Raw genomic sequence first — 18,081 nt, 5'->3', positions numbered from 1 at the left:
TAATTAATATGCATCTATTCTGGAACACAGCGCGGAGTTTTTCTGTCAATCTACTTTGAAACCAAAACTCTTTAGAACACATTGACTTTCATACCCGTTTAATTGTGTTTATTTGACACAGTTTGATGTGTGCTGCAGCAGTTTTCACCTAATTTGGTTTCGGGTATAAATACAAGCGAATAATAGTAAAATAAGATGCATTATTTGGGCCATTATCAGTGATTTCACTTGTGACGTGAAAGACTTTAATTTTGTGCAGCGATGACGCGTATCCTGTGACGTCACTGTGGCAAGATGGCGGCTGTAGGCGGAGGCGCGCCGAGCGGTAGCGGCGACGACGCGTTTCTAACCTATTATTCAGAGGTAAACATAAAACAAACACATCACAGATGAACAAGACTCGATGCGATACACCGGACTACAAATCTACACAAAGTTTCTTTTCAGAGCATTAAAACTGAGACCTAAATATAATGTGTGAGCGCGCGCGCGCGTACGTGCATGTGTGTGAGGGAGACATGAATCCAGAAACACACACTGATCTCAGGACAAAAGTGATAGAATTGGATCTCTGTGATCGTGTGTATCTTAGGTAATGGACACTGATCTCAGAACAGAATTGATGTTATATCTGCTGTGTGTTTTACAGGTGAAACAGATCGAGAAGAGAGATTCAGTTTTAACATCGAAACAGCAGATCGAGAGATTACTGAGACCCGGATCTTCATACTTTAACCTCAACCCGTTTGAAGTGAGCACAGAACACAACTTCATGTTGTTTACATTTCATCTCTCTGATGTCCATCTGAACAATAATCACACAAACCTGAAGAGTAACACAACTCAACTCAAGCACTCGAGTGTTCATTTGTGCAGAACAGTTTTGTATAATGTTGTATATAATTAAGCTTATTTTGTAAGTATATACATTGTTTTGTCAATATTTAGATTGGTTCCAAAATGAGAGAACTCTGTTTTTAACATTTTTGTCAAAACATGTTTATTATTATTGTTATCATGTGTTTATTCTGCTACTAAGTTGTATTTTTGATATCAATTGGAAACCACAATCAAATTTGTAAAAATGTATAAAACGGAGTCATCCAAGTTTTGGAAGCAAACTCTTTATATTGTCCTACATTTCAGTATGTTATGGTGTCTATGTAGTGTTGTATAATCTGTTATAATCTTCATATGATCTGTTGTGCACACGTACAGTCCTGAACAAAAATATCGGCACCCTTAGAAAATATGAGCAAAGAAAGCTGGAAAAATAAAATCACAAAAATCCAATGTTTTATTGATGAAAAGTATTTGAAAGTAGAGATAGAAAAAAATTCTCAATTGACCTCTATTATTGCTCCCCAATTTTAAGGATACCAGCTGTGAGTCTTGTATTATTATGATGTCTGATGAAGTGATGTTCGATTATTTCTTCATATGTTGCTGCTATTTTCTGTAAGTTTAGGGATCTGGGACGGCTTTAGCTGAACCTTCATTTTGTGCTTTGTGACCCATTTATTGTTTTTTAATCGATGCCTTGATTGAAGATTTAATCTCGACCCAGTATAAGATTTTTAGCAAAGTGCAGAGTTTATATTTGATATAATTCATGAAGCCGTGTGTCTGAAGAAGATGTCCAGCACTTCTGCTATAAATGTAGATTCATAAAGATAAAGATCCGGAAGTATATTTAACTGTAGACATGAAGCACTTTTTAATCCTTGTGAAGTCATCGTGTGTTTCTTATTCTCTTGTCAAACTGAAAGTCATGACTGGACAACATGTGTGCTTTCTCATCAAATCTTAATATCAATGAGAAAATACTTTAGAGATTTTAGTTACTTGTTAATATTTCAAGGGTTGCCAGTAGTTGTGTCCAGAAAAAAACATGTATTTAATAATCTAATCCCTCTTCCCTCACACTTCATTGTATTTTTGTGATGTGATTTTTATTAAAGCTCAAAAGAAGAAAAAATTGTAGGTTTATTTTCATATCTTTGCTCATATCTACTAAGGGTGCCAATATTTTTGTTCACAGCTGTATGGTTGGAATGTTAGTGAAGTAAACTTTGACTTTATGTGCAGGTGCTTCAAATCGACCCTGAAGCCACAGACGAGGAACTAAAGAAACGATTTCGACAGGTAGTTGCTAAAAATAAACTTTTTTATTTACAAGTATCTCCTTAAAGTGTGTGTGTGTGTGTGTGTGTGTGTGTGTGTTTGTTACTGGGAATGTCTCACAGCTGTCTGTCTGTTTTTAGTTGTCTATCCTGGTCCATCCAGACAAGAATCAAGATGATGCTGATCGGGCACAACTGGCGTTTGAAGGTAAGCTGTCATGAGCGATGTCTTCACAATGACTTTTAAAATTTCAAAGAGCCCTGAATTTTCATCTCATATTTGTGATATCTAATAAAGTAATTCAGTAATTGTTCAGGACTGTTTGTTTGTGTACAGCGGTTGATAAAGCTTATAAGATGCTGCTGGAGCCGGAGCATAAGAAGAAAGCTTTAGATGTGATTCACGCAGGGAAGGAGTACGTGGAGCACATGGTGAGAGAAAGATCAGACAGCTTCTGCTTTGAGTGGGTTTATTATCGTACTCATGTGACGTTTGACTGCTCAGATGGCCCAGAAGAGGAAACAGTTGAAGAAGGACGGGAAGCCCACAGACGTGGAGGAGGACGACCCTGAACTGGTATGCAAACCAGACCAACTGTTTATACACTTCAGGACCGTTTGTATTTAAAGTCTCTGGAATACTTGATTCTGATTGGTCAATTGCGTCTAACAGCAGTCTGATATACGTTGTATCGGATCAGCAGCTTTTGTTTTCTATTGTTTTAAATATAATGTTAGATTTAAAGATGACAGCTGAGGTGATGTTTGTCGTGTGTGTTTTCAGTTCAGACAGGCAGTTTATAAACAAACCATGAAACTCTTCGCTGAACTGGAGATTAAAAGAAAAGAACGAGACGCAAAGGACATGCATGAAAGGTAACGCACGCGTACAGAGGATCTGTAACACCCAATGATGTGCTGTGATTTAAACGGATCTCCGATTACAGGAAGAGACAGCGAGAGGAGGAGATCGAGACGCAGGAACGAGCCAAGAGAGAGCGAGAATGGCAGAAGAACTTTGAGGTTCAGCTCATTTCTACTTAAACATCTTTTTATTTTTGTGTATTTGACTCGAGCTCTTTTCACCAAAAACCTGCAGCTTTTATTTCATCTCAAACTCTTGTGATTCTGTCTCGTTCAGGAGACTCGTGACGGACGCGTGGACAGCTGGAGAAACTTCCAGGCCAAAGGAAAGACTAAGAAAGAAAAGAAGAACCGAACTTTCCTAAAGCCGCCTAAAGTGAAGATGGAGCAGCGAGAATAACAAACACACACAGACTTCATTTTGTACATATTTATGAATAATTGTGATTCTCATGTAGTATGAAACAGACTTTGATCCCATCACAGTTTGCTGTTGTTATTTTTTCTGTTGTTTTATGTTCTTCTACAAATAAATCTTTGTTTGTAGATATTTGCCGTTGCTAGTTTTTAATATTGTACATAATTAAACTTCTGTTTCTGATCTGATTTTGAGTTTATGTTCATTGAACTAATGGGACTAATTGTAATCTCATGTTTATGGGTTTACTATCACATTATTATCATTTTAACTTTCAAATGTTTAGCAGACATCAAAGCAACCTGATGAGAAAAACAATGAAGTGATTTAAAGTGAAGATGATGATAAAGTGCTAAACAGTTTTAATAAATGCTAGAGATCAAAACCTTCTGATGGAAGAAGAGATTTTATTTTATTCCTGTCAAGCGTTCATGGAAAACTTTTTTGTAAATGTTTTTTTTATATTGTGAGGGGTGAGACTGACCTTTAAGAAATTTTACCTTTAAGAAAGAGTGAAGGTGAATGAACAGAAGAATGATGCTCATGTTTTGACCTCAGGGTTCAGATGGGTGTGTAGATGTGAAAGATGTTTTCAGTTAATCCAGAATATAAACAAACTGAAAAGAAAGATTTTTAGATAAAAGTAGCCAAAACTTCAAATAACACAATAACTAAATGAAACCTGAATTGTTTGAATGATGTGATGCTGTTTGTCCTGCAGGTGGTGCTGTGACATCACACATAAGATCTTAAAAATCACATCTGTCTTTATACAGTTTGGGTTTGGACTCAATCGGATGACTTTAACATCTCAAGTTCTGCACTAAATCACAGCTTAATTATTGACAGATGAGGCCAAACCTTCACACGTCATGCTTAAATTCTCTGATTCATCTGGTTTAGATAACTGTCTGTAAAAACTAAACCCTCACAAACCTGCTAACAACAACATTAGACATTAAAACATCATTTTGTCAATCTTTATATGTGCTTTTCTCACAGTGCATAAATCAAGTATTTAGACCATAAACAGACTCACAGATTTCAAAAATGTATAATAAAATTCTTTTAATTGATAAAAAAAGTTTGGCATTGGCCACATAAAGCCCTTCTGTGATCACAGATAAACATCTCAAATACTGCACAATAATTCATCAAACTTTCAAAAATCATCCATTGTAAACCTTTAGGGATATTTTATATGTCATGACAATGAGACTTGTAAACTGTAAGATCTGCATTAAAAAAACATGCTTAATATGACCTAAATAAATAATTCTGAAGGTAAACAAAGATGCCAAAAACTTCAGAGATGAACTGAAAAGATGATGGTGGTAAACTGGCCACATTGTGTTTATAAATGCAATACAACAATGTATTTACCTACATATTCAGTCAAAACAACACTTTAAAATATGTAGATTAAAGACATTAAACCCTTAAAATAATCTCAGGGAGATTAAATCATAAGACATTACAGGTGAACTCTCTTAATATTAATGTACATTATTCATGTTTTTCAGAGAAACTTGTTTATAATAAACAATCACTGTAGCAAATGTTTAAAACGCTTCAAACTCATTGAGGCATCTATGTTTCATTAGTAATGTTAATACGTTTAATATAAAAAAGAAAAATGATTCTTAAGAAACATTTTGTGAGTGTGATGTGATGACATTTTTCACTCTTAATTCTCTAAACTTATTTAGACCGATCTCTGAAACGGTTTTCATCGAGTCTTTGAGGAAGAAGCATCATCTCAAAAGAGCTGAGATTCATTACAAGTCTTTATAAAACTACAAAGTACATTAATAGCATTGTGATATTTAAGACGTTAAATCTTTCCCTGCCGTAGACGACTTATCTCATCAATTAAGAGAAAATGTTTCCCTACCAATGAAGCTTCCCTCTCGAGTTTTTACGGCAATCTATATTTCCTCTATTATTCACTAGGTGGCGCTCTTATCCAACTTATAAAACACTAAAACATCCACTGATCCAAAAACAGTTTAAACTCTGTGTGTCATTGCTCTGAGTCTGATCTCTAACAAAAGTCCAAAATTTGTATTTTTGCGGAATTCTACCCATATTTGAGAGGTTATAAAAGAGAAGAAATAAAGGTAGGATGATTTTTTTTAAGGAGAGGGTCGGTTCTTTCATTTTATATATATTTATATGTATATATATATCCGAAATTTTTTTCCTGGAAGGCATTTTGTGAAACTTTTATGAAAAAGACATAAAAAACACTGGTGGGGAAAGAGTTAAAGACTTTTATCTGTAACAGGATCAAGGTAAATATATTTCATATACATCACCAGCCCAGGTCACATATGACTGAAGTACAGAAAACTTTAGATTGTGAAGTCTCATCAGACGTCGCTCTGGATGTTTGTCATCATCTTATATTCTGTTGTTATGTGAAAGTCAGCTGAGATGTGCTCTCTCTCTCTCTGTCGCCGTGGTTACGACAGGTCAGCCTCTCGTGTGTCTGGCTGTCGTCCGCGTCGGCCCGCGAGGCTGCGTGCGTGCCGCTGTATCCCGGGTGAGCGCAGCTCCTCCTCGTCTATGATGGGGTCGTCGGGCTGTACAGGACGGGGTACGGGGTAGTTGGGCTGGTAGTAGGAGCCGTAGCTGCCGTACGGGTCGTCCTCTTCGCCTTCACCTTCGCTCGGTGGCAGTTGAACTACAGGAACATCTCTGTCAGTCAGCTCGGTGTCATAGCCCGTTTCTGACCCGCACACCGCGCACAAGCAGCACGTATAGGACACACAGTTAATGATGCACCACAGCACAAAGCTCAAAGCAGAGAAGTCACCCAAAAATGATAAACCAGGAGTTTGATTTAGACGTCATCAAGTGTAATGGATTTAAAAGATCTTATGAGCCAGAAACAAACAAACACTTTTATTAACTAATCAGGTTCATTTTTGGGTGATCTGGCTCTATAAAATCATTAATCGCACTTTCCACAAACAGGGTACAAAAGGATCAGAAAAAACCTTAACCTGCTTAACCTATCTTTACTTACATTAAACACAATAACAGTTTAGTTGACTCACGTTTATGTGACATCACATTTGACCTTTACACCCAAACTAACTTTTCATGGATGCTAATGTCAGCAGTTTATATAACACAGAATAACAAGAACGGTGCGGCTATGAGACATTAAATCATACTGTACCCTATTCATGGAAAATACTTCATAATTAAAACCATTAACACAAAATACTTACACAAGATTGAACAATGTGTGTAATGATTTCATGCAGCACATACACAACTCAACACGTGTGAAACATATAACCACAATCAGCATAATGTAGGTTAGTGCGCACGCACACACACACGCACGCACAAACATGCACACACACACACAGACACGTGCACGCATGCACAAACATGCACACAGTGTATCCATATAGAAATCATCCATGAATACTGTAAAAAAATGCAGCATAAAGTTAAAACAACTTGGTTTTGCAAGTCAAGTCAACCTACTATTTAAAGTTTTGGTTTGTGATAAGTTGACATAACTTATAAAAACAAGTTGAAATTGTTTAACTCATATTTTCATGTTACTTTAACTTAAAGATTATGATTTTTTGTCATTAGATTTGACAGAAATGCTTGATACAGTGTTTTTACAGTGTTTAGTACTCACTCGGGTGTTAAATGATTGACAAGCATGATGTCGTGTTTGTAAGTTGGTCAGAAAGTTTTATAATGTAGTTACGTAAGGCTCACCTCCAACATTGTATCCTAAGCAGGAATTCTGGTCGCAATATCCGGGCGGTCCGGGTGGACCCACGGCTCCTGGAATTCCAGGTCTGCCAGGACTACCGGGGTTACCAGGGCGACCAGAAGGTCCAGTACTTCCTGTTCTCCCTTCACCAGGAGGTCCTGTGGAGTGACCAAGTTAAAAGATTACAGAATGCAAACAAGACATAGCACATACCTGACACAACACAAAACACATCAACACATTTAACTCTTCAGCAGAATCCAATCTCCGTGTGTCATGTGCAGATGTGTTTACCTGGAGGACCGGCAGCTCCTCTGGGTCCCTGTACTCCCACACCTGGACTTCCTTTATCTCCTTTCTCACCTGGAGGACCTGATGATGAAGACAAACAACCATCAACACACACACAGGAACACCATCATACTCGAATAAATCTCTCAGTTTCCTGTTTGAATGATCAGTGCTGATATTTAAATAAATTAATGTCATGCAGTTTTTCTCAGATTATCTCCTGTATGTGCGATGTGTCACCTCTGGCTCCGGGCTGCCCGTTCTCTCCATTACTGCCGGGAAATCCGGGTCGCCCGGGTGGACCCTGCTCTCCTTGAGGTCCCGGGGATCCTTGTCGTCCGGGCTCTCCGGGTGGGCCGGCCACGGTGCGGATCGATACCGGCTGACTGGGAACGTGGTTGAGAATGGAATTGTAACGTGCCATGTGACTCTGAGAGACCACAGAGAATGACATGTAAACAATCATGGGTGTGTATGTATGTTCTGTGTGTGTGTGTGTGTGTGTGTGTGTGTGTGTGTGTGTGTGTATAGACTCACTCTGAATGAGTTGCTCACACACTTGTCTTGCGATGGCCTGAACAGATGCTGAAGACTGAAGATCACCCTGTTTAAGATCAACACTTTTATTTGACACAGTGACGTCTTTCTTCACTTTAAATGCACTGCTTTAATTCATGAGATAATGTGTAATGATGTAATGAGATGTGTAATGTTTCTGAACCCTGTCCTGTCACAACATCATCTCTATCATAACACACTGAAGTTTATTATCCAGACGTTTATGCAGCGCTGCCACACACAGTGTTGTGAATCACAGCGTTAATTATATTCTGAGAAGTGTTAACTGATGGGTCTCCAACATTGTTCCTGGAGAGCTCTTGTCGTGCACAACCAGAACCTGCTAATCAAGTTGTTCAGGGATCCCGAAATATTACAGGCAGGTGTGTTGGAGTAGTGTAGAAACTGAAATATGCAGGACTGATGCCCTCCAGGAACAATGTAGGAGACCCATGTGTTATACAAAATAATCTATCCGTGTCAAATATATGATTGAGGAGTGATAAATGAGAACTCACCCTCTCACCCTTCTCTCCTTTAGTTCCTGGGATTCCCTGAGAAACATTTAAAGAGAGTTTTAACATGACTTCACCCGTATGTGTACTCATACAGACACACAGTGAGACGTACCGGAGGTCCCTGGTGTCCTGTGGGACCCGGAGGGCCGTTTTCACCCGGAGCGCCGGGAGCTCCTGGACCTCCCTGACGAAGAGACCAAACAAAGTCAAACAAATGAGGTTTCAATGGATTTATACGATGATGTTCTTATATTTGTGATTAATGGAATAAATGATTTCCATGACTGCTCCAGGTCCCAATTTCCTGATATTTTAACCCTGACAGAAATACTGAAGTACAGTAAAGAAATTCTGTTGCATTGACCAGATCTAAAGACGTGACAAGAGATACAACTGTATTTTAAATGCATAGGTGGTGACATCACAGTCTGTGAGACAAATGTGTAATATTTCTGGACTCACTATAGATCCTGGAGGTCCTTCTCTTCCCTGAGGACCATCTTTACCTAGCAGACCCTGTAGAGGATGAAAACAAGCCGTCATATAGTGAATATAATCACAGAGTAAACCATACTATAGTATCAGTTGTGTTAAATATGTTACCCGAGGTCCTGGGGGTCCCTCACGTCCTGCTGACCCTGGAGTGCCTGGAACACCCTACAGGAACACATCACAGAGAAACACATCAATGGACATTTAAAAGATGATCGTTTCTTTTAAGGTAAATGAAGGTGTTTCTTATGAACTACAGGTGAGATGTTATCTTTACCTGACCACCCGGAGGGCCTGCATCACCTTTCAGTCCCGGCTCACCTGGTGCCCCCTAAAAACAAACAATAAAGTGAGTCAGTCTCGAAACTGAAAGAGAAACTGACAACACAGACAGATCAAATGAATGCAGTGTGAAATGAGTAAATGTAGTTACAGGTGGTCCTCTGATGGAGCGACCGCTGGGTCCCGGAGGACCTGGAGGACCCTGAGGACCTGGAACACCAGCATCACCTACTGGACCACCAGGACCCTACAACACACACAATCATACTCTCTAGTCACGTATAATATAAACTGATATTTCACAACACACTCCAGAAGAGATGATTCAGTCTGAAATATCTGTCATATTTCACTTCATTCTCTTCTCATAGATTAGTGTTTAATTCTGATCTACTCTGTTCATTTGCTAAACCGTCAAGCAGGTGTTTATCAGCGTCACTTCAGCGCTGTGATTTGGTTCTTACTGTCCACTAACTTGTACTCATATAATATTAACTGGAGATTATTCGTAATAATGTACCACAGCTCCGGGTTCTCCTCGATCTCCTCGAGCTCCTCTGATACCAGGACCTCCCTATAAACACACAGACAGATAAACACAGGCGGGTGAATGTTGTTCATCATCTGCAAGATATTTTAGGATAAATCTCTATGAATGATGAGCTTTCATACAGGGGCTCCAGGGGGGCCGGGTGGGCCCTTACTGTCCTGTGTACAGGTGCAGGCGCGGGGAAGAGCGGGACAATCTGACTCCTTCCTCTGAAAACACACAAAAACAATGACATTAATCATCACCTGTTTGACAAATGAGATTTTGACCTTTACATAAAACTAAACGCTCCAGCTGTCAGAGCAAAATAACAAATGTCAATCACAAATCAGTTCCTCCGGCTGTCTGGAGACACAACTTCTAACTGTTGCCCTCTTGCGTTGAACATCAGACTAACAGACGGACTTACACACACACGCATGCATGCACGTACACAAATACGCACGGACGCATACGCGCACACAATCACACACACTCACCAGACTGGGCAACTCGCAGCATTTGTCCCGTCGGGCCCACGATGTGCTGCACACAATATCAAACGACTGCAGCTGAAACTGAACACACACACACACACAACTGTTATTATTACAACACTAAACTCACTGACTTACCAAAAACAACACAAATAAACACAGAAAGCATCACACAGACACAGAGAGACTCAGTACCGGTGCAGAGTTGTCCTTGGAGCCTCTGGATCGAACCGTTCTTCCCAACACCTCCACACCATCAGTGCTGATGTTACTGGCAGCATTAATAGATTTCTCACCCACTGACTGACAGTCAACCATCACAAGAGCTGACGTCTTACTCACGGCGATATGCAGCTTGTGTACACACACACACACACACACACACACAAAAACACGCATGCACGCACCAGCAGAGATCAGATCCACATACAATTATAGCTGCAGCACAAACGACTTAAATCCTTAAACTACTTAATGTTTGATGTTTTCTTACACATTTACTAATACAGACAGACGTCGATGTGTGAACTCAAACCTTGTGAAAACTGCCGTAAAAAAGTTTTTGGATTTCTGCCCCCTCAAAAGTCACCGCCTGGAAGTCTCCGTTATAGTCCATGTTAAAGAAGGTCAAAGTCTTTCCTGCATCTGTGAAGTGAGAAGACAATTAAAGTTAGGAGTGATGTGAATAAAAACATTTGTTCTGTCTCTTAAGGGGGTCGCACACCGAACGAGAAACGCCACGTCATGAATCTAAATACAGAACACATTATTTTCTATGAATGTAGGCACACTGGCGGCGGCGGTCCGCTGTGACTCAAAACGCTGCCCAAATCCCTGTCACATCATATTTGTCAAAAATCGCTAGCGATTAACATTGGCTGCTAACATATATTTTGCATTTTAAGGTAGACACTATCTGACTAAGCTTGCGTTATTTAATGTGCACTTCCCGTGTGCGATACCTCCGAGTTCTTGTCCGGTGTGCGACTCTGTTTAGGGTATATAGATAATCTTAACTTACTGTCCAGAATCACTCCCACTAATGGCTCATTATTGCTGTTGAGGATTTCCCACAATGCAAAAGGCTCCTTTGGAGTTTCTGGAAGCAGCCGGAAAAGCATCGTGATGGTGTAGTCTGATGGAAGACCCTCCGGGTGGATAAACCTGTGAGGAATTCATTATATTGTGCACGTAAAGAATAATTGATGATGGGCCGCTGAATTATTAGAAAATAATGCACAATGAAGGTGGTAATGCGTCAGAGGTGTGTGTGTGTGTGTGTGTGTGTGTGTGTGTGTGTTTGTTTGTTTGTTCACCTGGTGGGTTGTGTTATTGGATTGTCACTGCTTAGTCTGTAGCTGCTGTAACTGTTGAAGGTTCCAGGCTTCATGGAGACACCATTAACACTGCTGTACATATGATCCACCAACCCAAACATCTCCATCATCCTGAAGCCTGTGTGTGTGTGTGTATGTGTGTGTGTGTGTGTTTGTGTGTTTGAACAGATAAAGTGTGTTACATTGATGAAGTTCAATGATGTATGCAGGAATATTCTCATATTTTGAAGCATATTCATATTTTTCATCAGATTTCAGGTTTGATTTTTTACCTGGTAATGTGCTGCCACTCATGGGTACAGACGGACACGCTGTAAACAAAACCAGACAAACACTTAGTCATACACTAACAAATAGACACAAACATACAGGTGCACACAGACAGACACACACACACACTTACTAGCTGATGCCGCCTCACAGACAAAGGTGACGAGTTTCTCTTCTATTTTTTTGAAGGCATCGAGATCGTCAACGAAGAACACGTGCCTCTCGCTGGGCTTACTGGCAATACTCACTAACTCGCTGTAATCCGCATCAGAAAACCCAATGGCAAACACAATATAACCTGTGCAGAAACAACACAACAGATTACATTTATGCGGTCTCTGGGTGACAGGAACTCATTCAGTTTAGTTTCCTCTCTGACCTTCTGTCTGGATCTCCTGAGATATGAGATGAACGTCATCTTGGGAACGACCATCAGTCAGCACCACCAGGACTTTAGGCACGCCCCTTCTGGCTCCGCCCACCGCAGTAAACACAGTATCTTTAACATGTTTCATTGCTCGACCTGCAGAGATCAGAGATGAGGGCACATACAAATCTACCAAAAAACTTCATTCATGACTACATTTCACTTTGAAATAATAAAAATGATATGAACATTACTGCATTATTTTAATCATTTTGAAATACTGCTCAGCCATTATTATTATTATTATTATTATTAGGTAGATTTCTTTTTGTCTTAATTCTAAATGTGTTTAGGGTTGTTTTCGCTGTTTAGGTGTAAAACTAGTTCCATGAAACTAACCAGAAGAAAGATGATTTACCGTATTATAATTTACCTCATTATAATAATAAATCCCAGAGTTAAACAACTGAATCAAGAGCTTTAATCTGAATCTTTATATTTTATGGATCAGGATATTAATTCTGCATATCTCACCTCATGTAAACATTTGATTATATTAAATAATACATAAACGATAAATTCTTCAATTACAATTGCACTTCTGACACAAGAACATCTCAACACTGAATATATTAATTCATCAAAAGACTGTAAAACAAATACCAGCAGAGATGGATGACTGAATGATTAAAGGATTGAATGACTGGATGGATGTGATGGTGTAGATAGAGAGAGAGAGAGATAGAGAGAGATAGAGAGAGAGAGAGATTTGTCTTGACCTGTCTTGGTGTTTCCTCCTTTATAAGTGATTCTCTGAATGGCGTCCAGAAGAGTTTCTTTATTATCATATGAGCTCAATTTAAACTCAGTACGAGGATCATCACTGAACTGAGCTATAGCCACCTGATAGAGAGACACATTAAACATTTTACATATTACTTTTTAAGTCATTTTCATGAGGTCCACTTATAATGATTTAGTTTTTGAAGATCTCAGACACTATAGAGAAACATGACTGTCTACGTGAGATGAATGTTAGTGGTTTACACAGAGGCACTGTTAACATGTACACGGTTATTTTAAAAAACGTTTACACGCAAATGGATAACTCGCCTCTGAATCCGATTCTTTCTAAAAAAAACTCCAACCAATGAACACTCTTCTGAAAACTGACATGTGTGCACAAAGTTATTTTTGAAACCGGAGAGGTTGAAATGTCAGTTTATGACAATAGACGCTCATGTGTAAACGTTATCATAGACTCTTTTAAAACATCTCACACAGTATCACTGTTAGGACATTTCATTTCACAAAACATTGTTTTACCAGTTAAAACAAAGCATGCCATGGCCTGATGAGACAATGAATATATCAAATATATTCTGATGTTTGTTAGTGTTTTACAGACAGGTACCTTCTCAACCTTGGACACATTAAAGGGTTTATTATAGTTGTGTGTAGGTCCTACGGTGTAGCCTTGACACCATACAGTATAAACACATGCAGACCACTAGTAGTCAATATCCACGCGTCTAAACACAGCAGCGCAACAACCAAAGAAGAAGCAGCAGTTTGTCCAGTAAACACACAAACCAGCTGTTCATTATGTATGATTTGAGAAGACCAGCAGTGATGAAGGTAAATAAACAGTGACTTTTGTTGCAGACAGAGTTAAATCACTCCTCAACTTGACCCATCTGTGTTCTTAACGACGCAAGCAGAAATGTCTATGAAGAAATGTGACACAGGTTGTAGGGTTTCTAGTTGACCAATCACATCGCTTGCAGTCCATGTAGAACAGACGCGTGTTTAAATTTTGCCGAAGTGTGCGTCAGGCTACGCAGAATCTACACACGACTATAAATGACACTTCATGAAGACAATCTCTGTCTGTACCTGTGTCCCATCAGGACCGATCTGGTCCAGAGCACCTGTTGTGCTGTAGAGAAAACCAATGATCTTCTGGAAGTTATCATCTCCAATACTCCATGAACCATCAACCAGAAACACCAGGTCAGCTTTAGCCGCTCGGCACACTGATGGAGAGAGAGATGTGTTGAGTATTTTAAGATGTTTCTGTAAGGTCTGATGTTTGTTGGCTGTTGTACCTTCTTTAGCAGGGGGTAAAGTGGGTACAGGGGTGGTGGTGGTGGGTTTGGTGGGAGGAGCTGTAGGTACAGGAACTACAAAAGAACGAGATCTCATTTATTATAGATAATAAAACCATCTCAGTAATTGACATAACAGCAGCTTGTGTGTACAAACTCTGACTGCTAATGTAACGTTTGATTGGCGTGTTCACACACGTGTTCTCTGCGTGACGGTGACGGCGGGTCCCTCCGTGTCCTGCAGCTGAGCGTGAACGCTGATCTTGTACTGCGTGTTGGGAGTGAGGTCATTAAAGCAGTGTCTGGACGTGGAGCCACCCAACCTCACTTCCTTTTTATCACCGTCTGAAAAATATCAGGACTTCACTTAACTACACACAATCAGACCTTTATAAAACTGATCCTGAAGAAACAGACGTTTGAAAACAGTGTGACTATTGACAAGGTGTAATGTGGGGATTATCCCCCTCTGGTCTTTATATCCCTGCATTTGATTATTTATTTTATCCCCCCATGCTTAATGGTCATCAAACAGCCATATAAACCTCCTAAAATAAAGGTAATTTAATATAAAGTAAATGAAAATGCTGCCACAGTAAAATCAGGAATGGAGTATTACTGTCAGTGCATCCCCTCCTGTCACAATCAATCATAATCCTTTATATGCATGGATTTTTCAAATTACTATTTCAGCACGAAAACAGCCAAATAATAAATGAAAAGGACTCAAAGCAGCATATCATCATATTTTACAAATATGATGTTACGAATATTACTTACAAATCCAAGAACTATTAACATTAAGAAAGCAGAAAGTACCGACATTACAATCTAGGGAAACTCCCAGAATAACACAGGAAAGCCAAAAAAAGACCAAGAGTCTGTCATCAAATCAAACAAAAATGTTATTTTCTTAATCTGATGTATTGTGTAAGTAGGCATATATAGTTGATAGATTGAGAGTATGTTGTGCATTGCATTTTATTATTATGATTATAAACAAGTGTTTTGCATGTCTGGCACAAAGCATAAAGAAGGAATTCATTCGGTCATGTACAGTTCAGGGTCTGTCATTGTTTTATGAAGCTTTTCTCAAGATGTCAGATGACAGATGTTAGCACTCACGACCTTTAGCCTCCTTTTTAAAGAGTCAGACTCTCATGCTGGACTGCAGATCATAATAAAAATAATTGAAAAACATCCCCTCTCTGATTGTTACACAAATAGAGATGAAATAAACAGTTTCGTTGCAAAACGAGATAAATCCATTTTTTTACATTTTTGTCAAAACATGTTTATTATTGTGTTATCATGTTATTATTTTGTTTTATGGTGCAACTTAGCTGTATTTTTTAAGTTATGAAGGTTTAAATCAAAAATAAACCAACTGCAGTTGCATTGAAATTAATTGGAATGCACAACCAAAAAACGAGATTTCTGAACAATTAAAAAAACGGTGGTTATCTCGTTTGGCAACGAAACTCTTCAAATGTTCAGTGGGCCTGTAGAGAGATATGAGTGTCATCAAACTGAGACTTAAAACTACAGCCACACAAACCCCAGTAAACTATAATCACAACTATAATCACATAAAACCTCTCTCATACCCACACACAGACACACAAACACACACAGACACACACACACGCATGCACACACACACACAGTGATGAACTCACTCAGCTGTGACTCGATGATGACCCGGTACTGGTTAGCATGTCGATGTGGCTGCCACTGGGCACACATGCTGGTCACCTGCACCTGGTATGTGTTGAGATTATTCACTCCCAGATAAACTAAAGACAGAAAGACACACATATAAATACAGTCAGCTATATTACAAAACTGTGATGTGTGTGTGTGTGTGTGCGCTTTTACGTGTTTTGGCACGTCCAATCAGCGCCTCACTGGATCCTGTAGTGTACGTGGCGATGACTTTAACGCTGTAATCCGTCCCACTCAGCAGATTCAAGATCAACATTGTGTTGACATCATCACCTACAAACGTCTCCAGTGCTCGACCAGACACTATCAAGAGGTCACATGACATCATCACTCACACATTACTGATGACATCTTATTGTATTAATGTGTGGATGATATCTGAGGCGGGTCACACACCTGAGATGGGCTGGTAGACGATCCGGTATCCCATGGTGGGAGAGGAGGACGAGTCCCATGTGATTCGGAAGCGATTGTACCATTCCTCAGACACGCGGAGGTTGCTGGGTGCAGACAGAGGCACTGCGTGAAAGAATCGTGATGACATCGTTCATCTTCTGTTGTTTAGTTTTTAACATTAACTTTTGTAAATCAGTTGTTTTTTAAAACTTTAACCTGAATGTGACTAAACATCCCATCCCACATCCCACGTACTGTGAGCTCAGAGATTCTGTATATATGAATATTACTGAATTTGTTTTGATTCTTTAACATTAAGAGAATAAAAAAAATACCCTTCAGTACCCAAAATCCCCTTTAAGAGTGACTACAGCAGAGACTCACATGTGCGTGCGACGCGTGTGAGGACAGGACCGTCTCCGTCGCTGTAGACCGCTGACACGCTGACACGATACTCTGTGTCTGACAGAAGAGGCTGAAGAACCGCAGACATCTGACCCGCAGGAACCATTGACTATAACACAAATCACACATCAGACAACACACAACTAAACACTTCAAGATGATATGATACCAGTTTGAGCTGTGCTTCACACACACTGACTTTACTAGTCTGATCTCTATCTGATCTCTATCTGTATATCAGACAGGTATTTGCTGTGTGTTTATTTCCCTAAACATATATTCATATATGAAATAAATACGGTCTATCATTTAGATATAAAGAGACTCAAAGGAGTCAGTGTATAGTAGTAAAGTAAAGGTAAGATAAATCAAAACACTGAAAGAGTCATAAGAATTTTTATTATTAATAAAGATATTTAAAAAAAATGTGGACTCTTCTTTAAAAACCCCAAAAAGTCTGTTTTATTAAAGGGAGGAGGGGTTATTCTGATGTATTAACATAATCCTCATGCTGAACAATTGCAAAGTGTCAAAAAAGCAGTTGAACGTGCGATGGAGTATTTCTGGGCCTCCTTTTTCCTACCAGTTTCTGAGAGTTTTTTCAAACATGGGTACCAGTTACGCATCAGTGACCCCATATTCCTTTTATGGGCACTTCCTCTGTAAAAGCACGCCCACATGTCAATCATTGTTCATTTGAGTAGAAGTCACATACATCACTGCACACAGCAGCTTTGTTTTATGTCAAGACTCAACAATGACACAAAAGAAGTGTGTTTTTAGAAGTAAGGAGACGAAAGCCGTGTTCAGCTTTCCAGCATTATGGAAACAATGGATATAGTTTATAGTTGTGTGTGTGTTTGTTTAACGCTGGATTTTGTTGATAAGTACCAACCGGGTCATGAGTTGCAGGTGATAATTAAAATGGAATCAAATGTTTGTTTTGTTGGCAATCGATGTGTAAGTGCATGTAATGTAAACAATATCAACATGAAGTGAATCGTAAGTTATCCAGAGATAGTGGGAAAATGTTTTGTTTGTGTTGTGACTCGCTCCGCCCGCCGGACGCCTCGAGGGGGTTGTGTTTTTCAAGAAACAATCGCTAGATGTCATCTGTTTTTTATAAATCTGATAAAACTAAAGACTCTTCAGT

At 39.3% G+C, this 18,081-nt stretch overlaps 2 protein-coding genes across 4 annotated transcripts in view; one reads left to right on the top strand and one right to left on the bottom strand.

Moving 5' to 3' along the window:
* The first annotated feature begins 203 nt into the window (after positions 1 to 203).
* On the top strand, positions 204 to 3,593 carry dnajc8 (DnaJ (Hsp40) homolog, subfamily C, member 8). Its single transcript, XM_055220712.2, has 9 exons — positions 204 to 363; positions 650 to 751; positions 2,089 to 2,145; positions 2,265 to 2,331; positions 2,461 to 2,555; positions 2,629 to 2,700; positions 2,908 to 2,999; positions 3,071 to 3,146; positions 3,265 to 3,593. The coding sequence occupies exons 1-9, from the start codon at positions 295 to 297 to the stop codon at positions 3,385 to 3,387; spliced, it is 753 nt and encodes a 250-aa protein (XP_055076687.1). The 5' UTR covers positions 204 to 294; the 3' UTR covers positions 3,388 to 3,593.
* Positions 3,594 to 4,456: 863 nt separating this feature from the next.
* col14a1b (collagen, type XIV, alpha 1b) overlaps positions 4,457 to 18,081 on the bottom strand; it is a 32,823-nt gene continuing 19,198 nt past the window's right edge. For 2 of the 3 annotated variants that reach the window (XM_073858693.1, XM_073858695.1), the window contains 29 exons: positions 16,908 to 17,037; positions 16,524 to 16,646; positions 16,281 to 16,430; positions 16,082 to 16,198; positions 14,601 to 14,747; positions 14,403 to 14,477; positions 14,191 to 14,330; positions 13,074 to 13,197; positions 12,307 to 12,450; positions 12,061 to 12,225; positions 11,930 to 11,968; positions 11,637 to 11,775; positions 11,342 to 11,484; positions 10,856 to 10,965; positions 10,516 to 10,674; positions 10,324 to 10,401; positions 9,967 to 10,053; positions 9,815 to 9,868; positions 9,446 to 9,541; positions 9,290 to 9,343; positions 9,124 to 9,177; positions 8,983 to 9,036; positions 8,633 to 8,704; positions 8,521 to 8,556; positions 7,987 to 8,048; positions 7,685 to 7,878; positions 7,448 to 7,525; positions 7,156 to 7,311; positions 4,457 to 6,136 (listed from right to left, as the gene is read on the bottom strand). In XM_073858693.1, coding sequence (XP_073714794.1) covers positions 5,871 to 6,136; positions 7,156 to 7,311; positions 7,448 to 7,525; positions 7,685 to 7,878; positions 7,987 to 8,048; positions 8,521 to 8,556; positions 8,633 to 8,704; positions 8,983 to 9,036; positions 9,124 to 9,177; positions 9,290 to 9,343; positions 9,446 to 9,541; positions 9,815 to 9,868; positions 9,967 to 10,053; positions 10,324 to 10,401; positions 10,516 to 10,674; positions 10,856 to 10,965; positions 11,342 to 11,484; positions 11,637 to 11,775; positions 11,930 to 11,968; positions 12,061 to 12,225; positions 12,307 to 12,450; positions 13,074 to 13,197; positions 14,191 to 14,330; positions 14,403 to 14,477; positions 14,601 to 14,747; positions 16,082 to 16,198; positions 16,281 to 16,430; positions 16,524 to 16,646; positions 16,908 to 17,037 — 3,246 coding nt within the window. In that variant the 3' untranslated portion in view covers positions 4,457 to 5,870. The remainder of the gene's footprint in view (positions 6,137 to 7,155; positions 7,312 to 7,447; positions 7,526 to 7,684; positions 7,879 to 7,986; positions 8,049 to 8,520; positions 8,557 to 8,632; positions 8,705 to 8,982; positions 9,037 to 9,123; positions 9,178 to 9,289; positions 9,344 to 9,445; positions 9,542 to 9,814; positions 9,869 to 9,966; positions 10,054 to 10,323; positions 10,402 to 10,515; positions 10,675 to 10,855; positions 10,966 to 11,341; positions 11,485 to 11,636; positions 11,776 to 11,929; positions 11,969 to 12,060; positions 12,226 to 12,306; positions 12,451 to 13,073; positions 13,198 to 14,190; positions 14,331 to 14,402; positions 14,478 to 14,600; positions 14,748 to 16,081; positions 16,199 to 16,280; positions 16,431 to 16,523; positions 16,647 to 16,907; positions 17,038 to 18,081) is intronic. The other variant, XM_073858694.1, reaches the window with a different exon arrangement.

Source organism: Misgurnus anguillicaudatus, chromosome 20 (assembly GCF_027580225.2).
Source record: "Misgurnus anguillicaudatus chromosome 20, ASM2758022v2, whole genome shotgun sequence".
In the NCBI taxonomy this organism is placed as follows: domain Eukaryota; kingdom Metazoa; phylum Chordata; class Actinopteri; order Cypriniformes; family Cobitidae; genus Misgurnus; species Misgurnus anguillicaudatus.
The sequence above is the reverse complement of the archived record's forward strand: the minus strand, read 5'-3'. Positions and strand labels throughout refer to the sequence as shown.

Coding starts and splice junctions, on each gene's coding strand:
- dnajc8 (XM_055220712.2), top strand. CDS start 295: ATGGCGGCTGTAGGCGGAGGCGCGCCGAGCGGTAGCGGCGACGACGCG. Junction 2,332..2,460: donor GGCACAACTGGCGTTTGAAG/GTAAGCTGTCAT, acceptor GTTTGTGTACAG/CGGTTGATAAAGCTTATAAG. Junction 2,701..2,907: donor AGGAGGACGACCCTGAACTG/GTATGCAAACCA, acceptor GTGTGTTTTCAG/TTCAGACAGGCAGTTTATAA.